The sequence below is a fragment of the Eleutherodactylus coqui genome, chromosome 13 (assembly GCF_035609145.1).
Source record: "Eleutherodactylus coqui strain aEleCoq1 chromosome 13, aEleCoq1.hap1, whole genome shotgun sequence".
NCBI lineage: Eukaryota > Metazoa > Chordata > Amphibia > Anura > Eleutherodactylidae > Eleutherodactylus > Eleutherodactylus coqui.
Genome location: NC_089849.1, coordinates 128623823 through 128642597, shown reverse-complemented (window position 1 = coordinate 128642597; position 18775 = coordinate 128623823). Strand labels below are relative to the sequence as shown.

Genomic DNA, 18775 nt, shown 5'->3' with positions numbered 1-18775 from the left:
TGGCCTTTTAGGGACCCGTGACGGACCTGGCTGAGCCTGGGGGACGCCATAGAGGCCTGCAATTCTTCCCTGATCATACAGCGGATGTCAGATTTAAACGCTGCTTTTTCCTCTGCTAGTATCTTCCCTGTGCATTCCTCGCATAGGGGTTTTTTATAATTCTCCTTAGGCTTTTTGCTGCAGAGGACACATTTTTGATTTTTTTTCTGGGGTCCGCCTTACTCTTCGGACCTTCCTTATCCATCTAACCCATACAACAATGGGGGAGAGGGGAGAGAAAAAGGGGAACATATATGCATCCAATCCAGTACAAGCGGTAATTTGCGCATTCCATTTTTTGGTATATAGCCTACTCACAGCTTGTAGGGTCTCTGTTTCTCCCTCTCATGCTGAGCTGTCGCGGGTAGACATGCTGTTTGGCACTTCGTCAGTCACCAGGATACCTCCATGGAGTAGAGCCTGCTTTATATAAGAGAAATTTTGAATTTGGCGCCATTTCCGGGTTCTCGCCGGTAGCCACGCCCCCTACGTCAAGCGCGTGAGGTCACCACGCCGGATGACGTCACCGCTATGCGCGCCGAGGATCCAGGAGCTCTGGGAGGCCGCCGCGGCTGTTCCTCTGCCAGGAGTAACTGTCTCATCGTGACAGCGGCGGCCAGAACCGCGCGAGGGAGACCTGCGCTGCTCAGGTGACTTACGGCTCCGTCGGCGGCGCAGGTCGGGGATGCAGGGACTCAGCGGTAGGTGGCGCCGACCTCTATCCCTCCAGGGGGAATCGCACAGCGTGCGGTGAGTTTTCTCTTTTCCTCCACAGACTTGCTTGGAGTTCTCTGCTCATCTGTCCCACCGTAGGAACAGGAAGACACTAAAGCATGGGTGGAAGGGGAGGTGCTTTTAAACTCTTCCTGTCCCTACCTGGGTCAGAGGGCAACCTCCATATGTAAATGGGGCCGTCGGGATGACGCCCGGGAAAAAGCTCTTATCCATAATATGCTATGGAAGGCATTTGCTGCTGAACCCGGGTGCAGAAGTGGCCCTGGATTCTGCAATGCAGATCCGCCGGTGTGCATGGGGCCTAGGGGTGTGCAGTCAATGTATATGCTAAACAGATCTGCTGGTCACCATTCACCCCGTTGTGTCCTTTTAGTCGCTCAGTTGGGCTGGTATACAGTTTTTTTGCTGGACGGAACAGTCAACTATGGTATTCTATGCAGAAAGAAGAAAAGTGTGATACCATGTGGGCGTACAGGGTTATAACCGTCTCTGACCCTGTGAAGGCAAACATCTCCAGCGGCTTCATGGTAGAGAGGAGAATATGGGACCAGCAGAGAGAACACCAATACCCATCTAGAACCATAAAGCGGTCACATCCCCATCAGTGGACTCATTCCTGCTCTGCTCAGCCTCTTCTGGGAGGGTTTTAAGTGCCAATTAACCACATCATGCCTGTGCCTGGTCATAGGTCTGTGCATAGACATGATGGGATTCATTTGCACTTAAGACATGAGATATATATATATATATATATATATATTTCTTTGGATATACTCTGTTAAGCCTGAAGAACCCCGAGTAGGTGTGAAAGCTCCCATTACACCATGTATTTGTGTTGGCCAGTAAAAGGTCTCCTATCTACCAGATCACCTTCTATCCAGAGGTCAGAAACACAACTATACTATAAACTAAGTGATGAGACTCAAATGGCCATGCACGCTCCTCTGGGTAATATGCAAATAAGGGAGATGGAGGAAATCCTCCACAGTGCCACCTACTGGAAGGCAGCATTCCTTCAAGCCAACTTTTTATACAAGCCTTGTAACAATGACCGGGAATTCAAAGCTAAGCCAGACTCCTACTGTACACTGATGAGGGGCAAAAACCCTGAAACAGCTGTCTGTACATGGAGTCTGGCTTTGCTTTTAATTCCCAGTCATTGTTACAAGGCTTGTATAAAAAGTCTGGCTTTGGCTTGAAGGAATGCTGCCTTCCAGTAGGTGGCGCTGTGGAGGTATTATTCCATCTCCCTTATTTGCTTCTATCCAGAGGCATGCCGAAAAAAAGTATAGTATGCTGCATCCATTGTTTTAACATGTGAACATAGGGGTGACGCTGCAAACGCCGTGTAAATGCAGCCATATCATCCAATTAGCGAGCTGCAATCTTCATCTCTAGAAGCATCATTATGGATCCTGGCACAATGGTTAGCGCAGAGCCTGTGGGGGACGGCCGCCATGATACAATAAGTCACTTATACCAGGAATGTCAGCCGTACCAAAAGGGAAGAAAAAAATGGAGCAAGACGTAGGAGACTGGATGGGAGGCTGCTGCGGGATCTTGGACCCCTAGAGCTTAGCTTAAGATATCCCTAAAGTAAGACAAACAAGTCCTGGCGGGGGGGGGGGGGGGGGGGGGCGGACGGAGGAGCGCAGCGTAACAGACAGCGGCACTTGTAACTGTGCTGCCTCGGGCCGATAGAAGTGCCGCTATTCCACTACCGGTCCTCCTTCCAGCGCTCCGGGGTTACTTGTCTCTCGAGTCTCCTGCCCGGACCCCCGCTTGCCCTGTGACGCTGCTGGCGGGTTAGTATTTAGCGCTTGTACGGTGTTGTGCCGCTGCACGTCTGCTGGAGGTACCACTTTTCTTAGTGTCCATTCTTGGGTCCCTCTGCACGACGAAGCGCCTTCTTGCTGAATTCTATATAAAGTGAAGGGCGTATTTTGTAGCCGCTCCATCATTCTGCGTATTTGTATACCAGAGTAATGCGGGGTGCAATACACGAGGAGGGGCTGGGCAGAGAACACATCTGGAACTAACTAGCCATTATATTGGTGCGTTTGTGTGCGGTGTGAAGTAAAGATGCCATGTGGGCAGAAGAAGTACGGTATAATACAGGGCACGGGTAACCATGTACGCCGTGTGAAGCCGCCCTAAAGGTCAGCTAGGCCAAGAAAAGTGCACAAGATGTGTGTGTTGTGAGGCGCCCATCCCGCTCCATGTAACCTGGCATCTCCCATAGTCTGCAGCCAGGCCGGCGGCAGCCTCGCACCCCGTGATGGGTGCGCACAATGAAAACAAAGGGAGAAACTCTGCGCTCTGTCACCGCTGCGGTCCGCCACATCCCCGAAGTGATGCCAGATCTTCTTGATACAAAAGCGCCTCGTAGCCGCGGTGAGATCACATGTTGGCGATCGGCTGTTATCATGGTCCGGTATCACACCCGCCGGTGCCCAGTCGGCCTCTTGTTGACGTGCTGCGCAGTACTACAACTCGTCTTCATTCACTTCAATGGGGCTGAGCTGCAGAACCAAATACAGCCCAAGCGCCAAAGTGGGAGACTGGGGGGAGGGGGGGGGGGGGGGGGGAGCACAGCCGACCTTTTCTCCAACCTTGGACAACCGCTACAATCATCGCACGTTACAATGGTGGAAAACTGCTTTATAGTATCAGTCAGAACATAAAATATGACATCACTGTAAAAAGATATCCCAACTATCAGAGCGAAACCCAGACGACACTAAAGTGTGTAGACGTTATAAACAGACAGTAAGTCCCTAGTAATGCCCTGAACTCCCACCTGAGGTCCTCCATGCGGTGTCCTGCTGTCCCCCGCCCACCGTGGCTGTGACCCCTGTATGCGGCTCCAGGACAGAGATGGGTGAACAGCCTATCAGTGTGCAGCTCTAATGACGGCCGGTGACGCCCTAACAATATGTCCTGGCCCCCAGATTACAACATGTAGGATGAGGCCGCACTCACACTACGCATTGGCGCACACAATACAGTCAGCAGAACCCGTTGTTGTCAATGGCTTCATCACAAACATATTTTGGCCGCTTCGTTCGTGACAACAGACTCAGCGCACGCCATGTTCCTGCGTATTTGTGCACAAATCCAACTCATTGACTGAATGGGGGGGGGGGGGGGGGGCATGTTTTTTTGCACGCACAAATGTGCATGAATTGCGCATGCAAGAAGTACAGTAAGATGCGCATGCGTGCACAAATAGGCAGCGTGAGCGCGCCTCTGCTCATGTAAATAGAGAGTATTTACACACGCAGTATGACCGTGCGGGATGTGGATGAAACTCCTACAGGACACGAGCCCATTCATCTGAATGCACAGGAAGGGGAGAAGGTCCGGCGAAGCAGACAACCTCCCGCCAGCCGTACAGGAACAAGAAGCTTCGGCCCTCAGAGAGTTTTTATCCTATGCTGGACCTTCTCCCTTCACCTGTGTATCTAGTGTGGTTTCCAGGCAGTCCTTTCATGGGAGCGACTGCAGAGGAGCTGCTCTCTGGTTTGCATTTCATTCATTTGAATGAGTTCATGCACACAAGCGATTCTTCACTTAAACCGAAGGTCTTTGCTCCATTTCCTGTTCCTGTGCGAGTCTCACCCAAGAATAGGGCATGTAATGTGTCCCACACGTCGGACGGCACGCAGGAGTCTGCAATGGAGGCGGCGCACAGGAACCTCACCCCTCATTCGGAGATCAGCGGCTCGGCTCCCCCCTGCTGATCTTCATACATCCTATATGAATACTGCACGTTAACAATGACTACACCTCAGTCAGTTCGATCGGACTCGCCCTAAAGCCGTGCGCTCAGAAGGCACATTGAGAACAAGCACAACTCTATCCTCCCAGCAAAGACCAAGTGCAGACTTGCTAAACTCTGCCGAGTATTGGGGGAGTGCGGCAAAACTCATCAACTTCATTAACATCGTGGGCCTCCACTTTCAAGTTTAGGTCAGAAGAAAAACAAGTAACATGTGAAATACAGAAGGGCTGGTGGAGACATGGGGTGCGTCACGTGGCGTACAAAGGGCTGGTGGAAACATGGGGTGCGTCACGTGGCGTACAAAGGGCTGGTGGAGACATGGGGTGCGTCACGTGGCGTACAAAGGGCTGGTGGAAACATGGGGTGCGTCACGTGGCGTACAAAGGGCTGGTGGAAACATGGGGTGCGTCACGTGGCGTACAAAGGGCTGGTGGAAACATGGGGTGCGTCACGTGGCGTACAAAGGGCTGGTGGAAACATGGGGTGCGTCACGTGGCGTACAAAGGGCTGGTGGAAACATGGGGTGCGTCACGTGGCGTACAAAGGGCTGGTGGAAACATGGGGTGCGTCACGTGGCGTACAAAGGGCTGGTGGAAACATGGGGTGCGTCACGTGGCGTACAAAGGGCTGGTGGAAACATGGGGTGCGTCACGTGGCGTACAAAGGGCTGGCGCCACACCAGCACCAACCAGCTCAGTCTTAAGCGCACCATCAGTTTTCACCGGACGGAGAACCTTCCGGCCCCAGGAGCGGCTCAGACTGTTCTGCTTGTTTATGAGTCAGCATGTGTTTGGTGAGGACCGATTTGGCAAAGAAGTGTTTCCCGCAGGTGCAGCAGGCGTAGGGCCGCTCCCCCGTGTGCTTCCGCTTGTGGATCTCCAGCTCTGTCTTATTGAAGAAGCATCGGCCACACGTGGAGCAGTAGAGCGGCAAGGAGTGGCTCTTCTGATGCTTGGCCAGAGACGTCTCGCTGTAGAAGCAGCCCCCGCACACGGGGCACACGCACAACTTCAGGTCTGTGTGAATGACCTGGTGCTTGACCAGGAACGACAACTCCGTAAAGCTCTTCCCGCACGAGGAACATACAAACAGTTTATCTACGGTGTGAATGACTTGATGTCGCGCAAGATCCAAGTTACTGAAGAAGCCCTTATGGCAACTGGGACAGTGATACAAGATCTCCATCGCGTCGGCACTTTGACGCACCGAGTAGATAGAAGAATTGCTGCTTTCCTCATTATTACCTTCTGTTTTGGGGTCCCCTGAAGTGGCTGATTCAACTGATGGTTCCTTAGAAGGACTTTTGAGGTTTTTGCGCTTTCTTCTATTACGTGGCGCTGCTCCCCTTGGCTTAACAAGAGCAGCTGTTGACTGCCGCGTAGGATATCTGCGGGTTTGGGTGTCTTCATGATCTTCACATGAGACCAATCCCTCCTTGATATGAATAGGCAAGTTGCGGTCATTGAGGTCTTCCTTGTTGGAGGCGGCTGGTTCCTCCAGAATAGGAGCAGATGGATGTTGTTGGGTCTGAACGTTGGATTTTGTGAGATTACCTCCATCACAGGAGATTGGTTCCTCGATATTCCGAGTAGATGCATAGTGTGTAGGATTTGTGGATGTATGAAAATTGGGTGGTGTGAGGTTTTGCCTGCGGCATGAGATGGGTTCCTCCATGACAGGAGAAGGAGGATGTTGGCTATATCTACCGGGCTCTGGGGCGTTCTCTCCCTCGTGTGAAGTTAGTTCTGCTTTAATATGAAGAGAGTGAAGTTGCGCAGGTGAGCGAGTGGTTGTAATGGGGACGTTGGCTCCGTCCCACAAGGCATCGTATGGTTCCACCTTGATATGAATGGAGGAGTCACAGTTAGGATCGGCAGCACTGAGGTTTCCATTCTGATATCCAGAGGTTTTTTCAGTAATCATTCCATTAGAAGTCATTTGCATATCTCTGGGATAAAGGACGTTTAACCTTTCTGTGCCCGATTCAGTATCCATGGGCAAGCCATCTTCATTTACAAGATCTGCTGTTACATTACTGAAGAGACTACTTCTGCACATCGAGCCATCTACAGGATAACAGAAGAAAGTCATTATTATGACACTGGCTGTGAGATACAGAGGTTTTCTACTTGGAAGGATGAAGCTATTATTTGAGTTGGGCCTCCTACATTCTGCAGCTAATCCAGTCCATAGCATGCTATGAGAAAATGCAATAGGGGGACAGGGGACTTGTTATTTGTACAGCGCCAACATATTCCGCAGCGCTTTCAGGTAATTTACTTATTACCCCCCAGCAAGCTGGGGGCTCATTTTACCGACCTCAGAAGGATGGAAGGCTGAGTCAACCTTGAGCTCCCTGAACCAAGCGGGGATTGAACTCACCACCTTCAGGTCGTGAGCGAGAGCTTAACAATATAGTGCCAACAAACGGAAATGGATTGCGATTTTCTGCTCGCAAGGGAGAAATTGCAGCATGCTGTAATTTTGTGTGGGCTACGCACTGACGGCTTCCATTGAAGTCAATGGATGCCATCCATCCCGCGGCCATTCTGCAATTATCATTGCAGAATGGTGCAGGAGCCGCGTCATCGCCACAGCGACAGTGCTGCGTCCTCCGTACTGCACTTGTGCACCAGCGTTCCAGCCGTTACTTTCGTGGCAGAGGAGAAGATGCCAGACAGGTAAGCTGGGGTCACCAGCCGGGCACTGGATCGAACTCTGCTGCGGGAATCCAGCATGCGGGGTCTGACCCGCCCGTGTGCAGATGGCCATAATGACCTACAAAAACTAAAGAGGCATTGGCGCCTTTAATAAGGGGGACACCACAAGAGTCATCAGAATACACAAAGATTCCTCCCTTACCCAGTAACTCAGTATTTTGGTGGTCCTCCATCATGACGTCGTTGTAGAGCTCCTTGTGTCCTTGCAGGTACTCCCACTCCTCCATGGAGAAGAAGACGGCCACATCCTGACACCTCATAGGAACCTGACAACACAACATACAGTCATCAGCCAGGTACATTGGGGCAGATTTACTATTGAAAATGCGCCTGTTTTCTAGTGCAAACTGCGCCAGAAACGGTCTTGCATGCTTTGCGCCACATTTATTATGTGTCTTTGGCATGTTCAAAAAAAGAGCTGTGACCAAAATTTTGGTAGAAAAGCAGTCCTAAACTAGGCGGGTTAATGGGTTAATTCACCGTGCAGCATGAGCCGCTGGGCCAGAGCTGGGGCCCTTCACCGCTGTTTAGGGGTCCTTTTATTGTTTGCACGAGGGAGGGACGTCACCACTAACCCGCTGGCTCCCGGGCAGACATCGTCGGCTTGTTCGAAACCGTTTAATCCTTTCACATTCGTGTATAAGTGAATAAGGAATGAACAAACGCCGTTTAAACTGAATAAGTGAACGAGCCAACGATGACTTTTATGCCTGCGAAGAGCGAATGAAAAGCAAACGATTAGCGCTGGTCATTGGCGCACGCTCAGACTGTCGCTTGTTTGAAGAATGATTGCTCTGTCAGGAAGCACTCCAAGTGTGCGCGGTCTAGCGGTTAGAGTAGATCTGCGGCAGGATCCCTTGTGCTACAGTAGAAGGTCCCCCATCCCCGGGGCGCTCACCTCTCTCGTCAGCAGCTCAGTGATCTTGCTGGTGAGTTGGAGGATCTTCTGCCGGTTGTCCTCTCTTGGCGGCACGGAGTGCGCTGGAGTCCGTAAGACATTTCCAAGAGTTCTACAAATCCCTTCTACGACCTGAAGTCTGTTCTTGTGAGCGGTCTGTCTGCCCGGCTTCTTCACAATAATGTAATCCTGTGCAAACATCATTTTAGAATATACTCTTACATAGTCCATAATATTAACCCCCCCCCCTCCTCCATTTAGGGGAAAAAACAAACTCCTTGTGACCCCAATCTGGCAATCAGAATAATCCCCGGATCACGGACGCTTGTGAAGTTAGGCAAACCTGTGCTGGGTGTATATTGTTGTATTTGTGGATTGGTTCATAGCCTGAGCTGCAGCGCCGTACACCGCCGTACACCGTACAGGCATGAGAGATACTAAGTGCACCCTCTTTGGATTCTATGGTTTCATATATCAGGACATAAGACATCTGCTCCATGGAAGGTTTATAAAATGAGGTGAATACAAACTCAGATGACAAGTGTCATTATAGTTAACAAACAAGAGGCAGAAATGCAGAAGCAGTGTGTGAAAAATTAGGTAGATCCTTACTGTATCCATAGGAAGTAACAGCCAGGGGCTACTAATTAAATGCCCTTGATTAATTCATCAAGTATGCTCTATAAATGTAACAAAAAGCTGTATGTGCTGCGAAACGGGAGCAACAGAAACCAGGGGTCGGCCCACAAGAAACAAGTCCTCATGCAGCTGCATTGGTGGGCAGAAGAGGGCGATAGAAGCTATATAAAGGTCATATTGTTGTGGTCGCACCGCCCACAGAATAAAGCTAGCATGTCATCTGCCACAGTGTGTATGCCACAAAAACAAGACTCTCCCAAAAATGGTACAAGTGCAATTTTTCCCATTTTCTTCCACTTGCAAACGTTATATGGTACATTAACTAGTGGCGTTGCAGAATACAACTCATCCCGCTACAAACAACCCGCAGACGGCGACGTCCGTGGAAAAAAGGAGTTGTCATTTTTAGAAAGTGAAATAAAACTAGACACGGGCGAGTCCTGAGGAGCTCCTGGTGCGTCAGGCCAGTGGGCGGCGCAGTTCTGTGGCCACGGCCGCTCACAGCTTCTGTTCCCCCCACAAGGTGGTTCTTGGATCTGGCTGCCAGCACAGTGGGGGCGCCTTCACACTGGCAATTAAATTGTGTGATGTGATAGTGAGTGAAAACACAGAATTATGAAACCCAGGATTTTCAGTCATTTCCTTCACATTTATGATGTTTTCATGCGATGGGGAGTAGAAACAAATTAAACATTGCTGCCCGCCCCATCTTTCTGCGTTTTGCTTTTCTTTCCTCGGATGTTTCCCCATGGAGCCTCCTTTTTATTGTATCGCAATGTATGAACTTGCGAGTTTTGCGCGATGCGTTTTTAACATCAGAAACTCCTATTGTCTACTGTGAAAAAAATGTGCGAGAAAATCGCGGGCGGCAGCGATGTGCTTGCAACAAAAAAAGCAACGCTCGGATATCTCATCAGCCCCGAGTGTGCCAAGTGGGCGGTCAGCACCAGTGACTCTCAGTGGACGTGCCTGGCAGCGAACGGTGGGGGCCGCAGACTTGACATATTCACCATGCTGCAACATCAATGTAAGAAGAGCCCACATGGGGCGGCTATGAAGAAGACGTAACACAGGGGAAGATGTTCATGTGTTACTGCTCCATCAAGCTTCTGGGGGTTTATGGAAAAGTAACGCTGCAGATGGCACTATGTGTCCATTAAAAAAAACAGACAATTACGGGAACGGAAGCAAAAGGGGAGGTCTGAACAAACTGCACTGAGATCAATGGGATGAAAAAGCTAAGCAGGTTTTCCCGCTTTGTTTCAGTTTCTCTCCTTCAGAAATGGAGCAGCGATGGAAAACCTGAACCGACCCCAACGCGGGCGTGAGAGCGGCCAATCAGAGAGGAGTGAAGTCATGTGACATTGCGAATCCCTCACCTCCCCGGTCAGCAGGTAGAGGATCTCCAGGATGAGGTTTAGGATCTGCTGGCTTACGGCGCTCTTCTCCTTCTCCATGCTGGGATGATCTGCTCAGGTTATCCTGGAAGTACAAGTAGAGAGAAGATCAGTTAGCGGGATGTCCGGAGACAGCCATGTCCGTGGGCTCCGCTGGATGTCACCACCGATCCCAATGAATGGGCCACACGGGCTACAATGGCACTAGACATACTTAAGATATACATCTTGTCCATATTAATCTTAAGCTGCGTTGAAACGGACGAGAAACTCGCTTGAGATGTCTTGCACCAATATGAACGCCATTCATTTGGTGCGGGGAAAGTAAATGGCGGCGCGTCTTATCCGTGGGTGTTCCCTCACAACGCACTTCCCTTTGTATTAAATGAGCCCAGAAAACACATCATACGGTATGTGAGGTCACACCAGTGCGATGCCAAGGTTCACATCGAAAACATTGGGTAACATTGGGCGAAAGACGCTCTGTGTGGGCATATACCGAGGAGAACCCACCTCCCCTCTATGTGGGCATATACTGAGGAGAACCCACCTCCCCTCTATGTGGGCATATACCGAAGAGAACCCACCTCCCCTCTATGTGGGCATATACCGAAGAGAACCCACCTCCCCTCTATGTGGGCATATACCGAAGAGAACCCACCTCCCCTCTATGTGGGCATATACCGAGGAGAACCCACCTCCCCTCTATGTGGACATATACCGAGGAGAACCCACCTCCCCTCTATGTGGGCATATACCGAAGAGAACCCACCTCCCCTCTATGTGGGCATATACCGAGCAGAACCCACCTCCCCTATGTGGGCATATACCGAGGAGAACCTACCTCCCCTCTCTGTGTGTATACCAAGGAGAACCTACCTCACCTAGATTCTCCTCAGTATATACAAAGAGAGGGGAGGTAGATTCTCCTCAGTATATACACATAGAGGGGAGGTAGATTCTCCTCAGTATATACACATGGGGGAGGTAGATTCTCCTCAGTATACACACACACAGAGGGGAGGTAGATTCTCCTCAGTATATACAAAGAGAGGGGAGGTAGATTCTCCTCAGTATATACACATAGAGGGGAGGTAGATTCTCCTCAGTATATACACACAGAGGGGAGGTAGATTCTCCTCAGTATATACACACAGAGGTGAGGTAGATTCTCCTCAGTATATACACACAGAGGTGTGGTAGATTCTCCTCAGTATATACACATAGAGGTGTGGTAGATTCTCCTCAGTATATACACATAGAGGTGAGGTAGATTCTCCTCAGTATATACACAGAGGTGAGGTAGATTCTCCTCAGTATATACACATAGAGGTGAGGTAGATTCTCCTCAGTATATACACATAGAGGTGAGGTAGATTCTCCTCAGTATATACACATAGAGGTGAGGTAGATTCTCCTCAGTATATACACATAGAGGTGAGGTAGATTCTCCTCAGTATATACACATAGAGGTGAGGTAGATTCTCCTCAGTATATACACATAGAGGTGAGGTAGATTCTCCTCAGTATATACACATAGAGGTGAGGTAGATTCTCCTCAGTATATACACATAGAGGGGAGGTAGATTCTCCTCAGTATATACACATAGAGGGGAGGTAGATTCTCCTCAGTATATACACATAGAGGGGAGGTAGATTCTCCTCAGTATATACACACAGAGATGAGGTAGATTCTCCTCAGTATATACACATAGAGGTGAGGTAGATTCTCCTCAGTATATACACATAGAGGTGAGGTAGATTCTCCTCAGTATATACACATAGAGGTGAGGTAGATTCTCCTCAGTATATACACACAGAGGGGAGGTAGATTCTCCTCAGTATATACACACAGAGGGGAGGTAGATTCTCCTCAGTATATACACATAGAGGTGAGGTAGATTCTCCTCAGTATATAAACATAGAGGTGAGGTAGATTCTCCTCGGTATATACACAGAGGTGAGGTAGATTCTCCTCAGTATATACACAGAGAGGGGAGGTAGATTCTCCACAGTATATACAGATTCTCCTCAGTATATACACATAGAAGTGAGGTAGATTCTCCTCAGTATATACACATGGAGGTGAGGTAGATTCTCCTCAGTATATACACATGGAGGTGAGGTGGATTCTCCTCAGTATATACACATAGGGGTGAGGTAGATTCTCCTCAGTATATACACATAGGGGTGAGGTAGATTCTCCGCAGTATATACACATAGAGGTGAGGTAGATTCTCCGCAGTATATACACAGAGGGTAGGTAGATTCTCCTCAGTATATACACAGAGGGGAGGTAGATTCTCCTCAGTATATACACAGAGGTGAGGTAGATTCTCCTCAGTATATACACACAGAGGTGAGGTAGATTCTCCTCAGTATATACACAGAGGTGAGGTAGATTCTCCTCAGTATATACACAGAGGTGAGGTAGATTCTCCTCAGTATATACACACGGAGGTGAGGTAGATTCTCCTCAGTATATACACACGGAGGTGAGGTAGATTCTCCTCAGTATATACACACGGAGGTGAGGTAGATTCTCCTCAGTATATACACACGGAGGTGAGGTAGATTCTCCTCAGTATATACACACGGAGGTGAGGTAGATTCTCCTCAGTATATACACACGGAGGTGAGGTAGATTCTCCTCAGTATATACACACGGAGGTGAGGTAGATTCTCCTCAGTATATACACATATAGGTGAGGTAGATTCTCCTCAGTATATACACACAGAGGGGAGGTAGATTCTCCTCAGTATATACACACAGAGGGGAGGTAGATTCTCCTCAGTATATACACACAGAGGGGAGGTAGATTCTCCTCAGTATATACACACAGAGGGGAGGTAGATTCTCCTCAGTATACACACATATAGGTGAGGTAGATTCTCCTCAGTATATACACACAGAGGTGAGGTAGATTCTCCTCAGTATATACAGATAGATGTGAGGTAGATTCTCCTCAGTATATACAGATAGATGTGAGGTAGATTCTCCTCAGTATATACAGATAGATGTGAGGTAGATTCTCCTCAGTATATACACATAGATGTGAGGTAGATTCTCCTCAGTATATACAGATAGATGTGAGGTAGATTCTCCTCAGTATATACACATAGATGTGAGGTAGATTCTCCTCAGTATATACACATAGAGGGGAGGTAGATTCTCCTCAGTATATACACATAGAGGGGAGGTAGATTCTCCTCAGTATATACACAGAGGTGAGGTAGATTCTCCTCAGTATATACACAGAGGTGAGGTAGATTCTCCTCAGTATATACACAGAGGTGAGGTAGATTCTCCTCAGTATATACACATAGAGGGGAGGTAGATTCTCCTCAGTATATACACATAGAGGTGAGGTAGATTCTCCTCAGTATAGCATGTATTATATTACACTTAGTATGTGTATAATATGTAGAGTAGCATGTAGTATGTGTAGCATGTAGTGGTTCTAGTATGCAGTGTGTGTAGCATGTTACATGTGGTGTGTGTAGCATGTAGTGGTTCTAGTATGCAGTGTGTGTAGCATGTTACATGTGGTGTGTGTAGCATGCAGTGGTTCTAGTATGCAGTGTGTGTAGCATGTTACATGTGGTGTGTGTAGCATGTAGTAGTTCTAGTATGCAGTGTGTGTAGCATGTAGTAGTTTTAGTATGCAGTGAGTGTAGCATGTTACATGTGGTGTGTGTAGCATGTAGTAGTTCTAGTATGCAGTGTAGCATGTTACATGTGGTGTGTGTAGCATGTAGTAGATCTAGTATGCAGTGTGTGTGTGTGTGTGTGTGTGTAGTATGTGCAGCATGTTACATGTGGTGTGTGTAGCATGTAGTAGTTCTAGTATGCAGTGTGTGTAGCATGTAGTAGTTCTAGTATGCAGTGTGTGTAGCATGTTACATGTGGTGTGTGTAGCATGTAGTAGATCTAGTATGCAGTGTGTGTGTGTAGTTTGTGCAGCATGTTACATGTGGTGTGTGTAGCATGTAGTAGTTCTAGTATGCAGTGTGTGTAGCATGTTACATGCGGTGTGTGTAGCATGTAGTAGTTCTAGTATGCAGTGAGTGTAGCATGTTACATGTGGTGTGTGTAGCATATAGTAGATCTAGTATGCAGTGTGTGTGTGTAGTATGTGCAGCATGTTACATGTGGTGTGTGTAGCATGTAGTAGTTCTAGTATGCAGTGAGTGTAGCATGTTACATGTGGTGTGTGTAGCATGTAGTAGATCTAGTATGCAGTGTGCGTGTGTGTGTGTGTGTACTATGTGCAGCATGTTACATGTGGTGTGTGTAGCATGTAGTAGTTCTAGTATGCAGTGTGTGTAGCATGTTACATGCGGTGTGTGTAGCATGTAGTAGTTCTAGTATGCAGTGTGTGTAGCATGTTACATGCGGTGTGTGTAGCATGTAGTAGATCTAGTATGCAGTGTGTGTAGCATGTTACATGCGGTGTGTGTAGCATGTAGTAGATCTAGTATGCAGTGTGTGTAGCATGTTACATGCGGTGTGTGTAGCATGTAGTAGTTCTAGTATGCAGTGTGTGTAGCATGTTACATGCGGTGTGTGTAGCATGTAGTAGATCTAGTATGCAGTGTGTGTAGCATGTTACATGCGGTGTGTGTAGCATGTAGTAGTTCTAGTATGCAGTGTGTGTAGGATGTTACATGTGGTGTGTGTAGCATGTAGTAGATCTAGTATGCAGTGTGTGTAGGATGTTACATGTGGTGTGTGTAGCATGTAGTAGTTCTAGTATGCAGTGAGTGTAGCATGTTACATGCGGTGTGTGTAGCATGTAGTAGTTCTAGTATGCAGTGTGTGTAGCATGTTACATGTGGTGTGTGTGTAGCATGTAGTGGTTCTAGTATGCAGTGTGTGTAGCATGTTACATGTGGTGTGTGTAGCATGTAGTGGTTCTAGTATGCAGTGTGTGTAGCATGTTACATGTGGTGTGTGTAGCATGTAGTGGTTCTAGTATGCAGTGTGTGTAGCATGTTACATGTGGTGTGTGTAGCATGTAGTAGTTCTAGTATGCAGTGTGTGTAGCATGTTACATGCGGTGTGTGTAGCATGTAGTAGTTATAGTATGCAGTGTGTGTAGGATGTTACATGTGGTGTGTGTAGCATGTAGTAGATCTAGTATGCAGTGTGTGTAGCATGTTACATGTGGTGTGTGTAGCATGTAGTAGTTCTAGTATGCAGTGTGTGTAGCATGTAGTAGTTTTAGTATGCAGTGTGTGTAGCATGTAGTAGTTTTAGTATGCAGTGAGTGTAGCATGTTACATGTGGTGTGTGTAGCATGTAGTAGTTCTAGTATGCAGTGTAGCATGTTACATGTGGTGTGTGTAGCATGTAGTAGATCTAGTATGCAGTGTGTGTGTGTAGTATGTGCAGCATGTTACATGTGGTGTGTGTAGCATGTAGTAGTTCTAGTATGCAGTGTGTGTAGCATGTAGTAGTTCTAGTATGCAGTGAGTGTAGCATGTTACATGTGGTGTGTGTAGCATGTAGTAGATCTAGTATGCAGTGTGTGTGTGTGTAGTTTGTGCAGCATGTTACATGTGGTGTGTGTAGCATGTAGTAGTTCTAGTATGCAGTGTGTGTAGCATGTAGTAGTTTTAGTATGCAGTGAGTGTAGCATGTTACATGTGGTGTGTGTAGCATGTAGTAGTTCTAGTATGCAGTGTAGCATGTTACATGTGGTGTGTGTAGCATGTAGTAGATCTAGTATGCAGTGTGTGTGTGTGTGTGTGTGTAGTATGTGCAGCATGTTACATGTGGTGTGTGTAGCATGTAGTAGTTCTAGTATGCAGTGTGTGTAGCATGTAGTAGTTCTAGTATGCAGTGAGTGTAGCATGTTACATGTGGTGTGTGTAGCATGTAGTAGATCTAGTATGCAGTGTGTGTGTGTGTGTAGTTTGTGCAGCATGTTACATGTGGTGTGTGTAGCATGTAGTAGTTCTAGTATGCAGTGTGTGTAGCATGTTACATGCGGTGTGTGTAGCATGTAGTAGTTCTAGTATGCAGTGAGTGTAGCATGTTACATGTGGTGTGTGTAGCATATAGTAGATCTAGTATGCAGTGTGTGTGTGTAGTATGTGCAGCATGTTACATGTGGTGTGTGTAGCATGTAGTAGTTCTAGTATGCAGTGAGTGTAGCATGTTACATGTGGTGTGTGTAGCATGTAGTAGATCTAGTATGCAGTGTGCGTGTGTGTGTGTGTACTATGTGCAGCATGTTACATGTGGTGTGTGTAGCATGTAGTAGTTCTAGTATGCAGTGTGTGTAGCATGTTACATGCGGTGTGTGTAGCATGTAGTAGTTCTAGTATGCAGTGTGTGTAGCATGTTACATGCGGTGTGTGTAGCATGTAGTAGATCTAGTATGCAGTGTGTGTAGCATGTTACATGCGGTGTGTGTAGCATGTAGTAGTTCTAGTATGCAGTGTGTGTAGCATGTTACATGCGGTGTGTGTAGCATGTAGTAGATCTAGTATGCAGTGTGTGTAGCATGTTACATGCGGTGTGTGTAGCATGTAGTAGTTCTAGTATGCAGTGTGTGTAGGATGTTACATGTGGTGTGTGTAGCATGTAGTAGATCTAGTATGCAGTGTGTGTAGGATGTTACATGTGGTGTGTGTAGCATGTAGTAGTTCTAGTATGCAGTGAGTGTAGCATGTTACATGCGGTGTGTGTAGCATGTAGTAGTTCTAGTATGCAGTATGTGTAGCATGTTACATGTGGTGTGTGTAGCATGTAGCGCGTTACATGTGGTCTATAGTGTAGCATGTAGTAGATCTAGTATGCAGTGTGTGTAGCATGTTACATCTGGTGTGTGTAGCATGTAGTAGTTCTAGTATGCAGTGTGTGTAGCATGTTACATGTGGTGTGTGTAGCATGTAGTAGTTCTAGTATGCAGTGTGTGTAGCATGTAGTAGTTCTAGTATGCAGTGTGTGTAGCATGTTACATGTGGTGTGTGTAGCATGTAGTAGTTCTAGTATGCAGTGTGTGTAGCATGTTACATGTGGTGTGTGTAGCATGTAGTAGATCTAGTATGCAGTGTGTGTAGCATGTTACATCTGGTGTGTGTAGCATGTAGTAGTTCTAGTATGCAGTGTGTGTAGCATGTTACATGTGGTGTGTGTAGCATGTAGTAGTTCTAGTATGCAGTGTGTGTAGCATGTAGTAGTTCTAGTATGCAGTGTGTGTAGCATGTTACATGTGGTGTGTGTAGCATGTAGTAGTTCTAGTATGCAGTGTGTGTAGCATGCAGTGTAGGATGTTACATGTAGTATGTGTAGCATGTAGTAGATCTAGTATGCAGTGTGTGTAGCATGTTACATGTGGTGTGTGTAGCATGTAGTAGTTCTAGTATGCAGTGAGTGTAGCATGTTACATGTGGTGTGTGTAGCATGTAGTAGATATAGTATGCAGTGAGTGTAGCATGTTACATGTGGTGTGTGTAGCATGTAGTAGATCTAGTATGCAGTATGTGTAGCATGTTACATGTAGTGTGTGTAGCATGTAGCGCGTTACATGTGGTCTATAGTGTGGCATGGTGTGTGAGGGACACAATGCGGCCGCCCCGAGAGCCACAACAGTGTAACCCCGTATGCCGGTCCCGCTGGTCACATGACAGTATGACGCTCCGGTGTGCCCACAGCACCGGCCGCTCCATCTCACTCACCGACTCGCTGCAGCCCGCCGCCTCCTTGTGGGGTAAAGGACCTTCGATGTTGTCATGGCCACGTGACCAGGTGGCTGCGGGGAGGAGCCAAACCGGAGGTACTGGAGGCTGCTGGGAGCTAAGAAGGGGGCAGAGAAGGAGGAGGCGAGGAGCAGGCCGTGTGTGAGAGAATGAGGGAGGAGGAGGGGAGCAGGCCGTGTGTGAGAGAATGAGGGAGGAGGAGGGGAGCAGGCCGTGTGTGAGAGAATGAGGGAGGAGGAGGGGAGCAGGCTGTGTGTGAGAGAATGAGGGAGGAGGAGGGGAGCAGGCTGTGTGTGAGAGAATGAGGGAGGAGGAGGGGAGCAGGCTGTGTGTGAGAGAATGAGGGAGGAGGAGGGGAGCAGGCCGTGTGTGAGAGAATGAGGGAGGAGGAGGGGAGCAGGCCGTGTGTGAGAGAATGAGGGAGGAGGCGGGGAGCAGGCTGTGTGTGAGAGAATGAGGGAGGAGGAGGGGAGCAGACTGTGTGTGAGAGAATGAGGGAGGAGGAGGGGAGCAGGCCGTGTGTGAGAGAATGAGGGAGGAGGAGGGGAGCAGGCCGTGTGTGAGAGAATGAGGGAGGAGGGGAGCAGGCCGTGTGTGAGAGAATGAGGGAGGAGGAGGGGAGCAGGCCGTGTGTGAGAGAATGAGGGAGGAGGAGGGGAGCAGGCCGTGTGTGAGAGAATGGGGGAGGAGGAGGGGAGCAGGCTGTGTGTGAGAGAATGAGGGAGGAGGAGGGGAGCAGGCCGTGTGTGAGAGAATGGGGGAGGAGGAGGGGAGCAGGCTGTGTGTGAGAGAATGAGGGAGGAGGCGGGGAGCAGGCTGTGTGTGAGAGAATGAGGGAGGAGGAGGGGAGCAG

The 18775-nt window shown here is 48.3% G+C and overlaps 1 protein-coding gene across 1 annotated transcript; it reads right to left on the bottom strand.

Moving 5' to 3' along the window:
• Positions 1-3909: 3909 nt before the first annotated feature.
• Positions 3910-18047, bottom strand: LOC136588327 (oocyte zinc finger protein XlCOF7.1-like). The gene is made up of 5 exons (XM_066587450.1): positions 17902-18047; positions 10195-10297; positions 8177-8365; positions 7421-7544; positions 3910-6624 (listed from the first exon to the last, which is right to left on the bottom strand). Exons 2-5 carry the CDS (start codon positions 10270-10272, stop codon positions 5270-5272), a joined length of 1746 nt encoding a protein of 581 aa, XP_066443547.1. The 5' UTR covers positions 10273-10297; positions 17902-18047; the 3' UTR covers positions 3910-5269.
• Between the last annotated feature and the right edge of the window lie 728 nt (positions 18048-18775).

What these genes read in the sequence shown, in the direction of transcription:
- LOC136588327 (XM_066587450.1), bottom strand. Translation starts at nt 10,272, where the DNA reads ATGGAGAAGGAGAAGAGCGCCGTAAGCCAGCAGATCCTAAACCTCATC. An exon ending in TCTACCTGCTGACCGGGGAG is followed by an intron (nt 8,366 to 10,194) that starts GTGAGGGATTCG and finishes ATGTTTGCACAG; the next exon opens with GATTACATTATTGTGAAGAA. An exon ending in CTGAGCTGCTGACGAGAGAG is followed by an intron (nt 7,545 to 8,176) that starts GTGAGCGCCCCG and finishes TTGTGTTGTCAG; the next exon opens with GTTCCTATGAGGTGTCAGGA.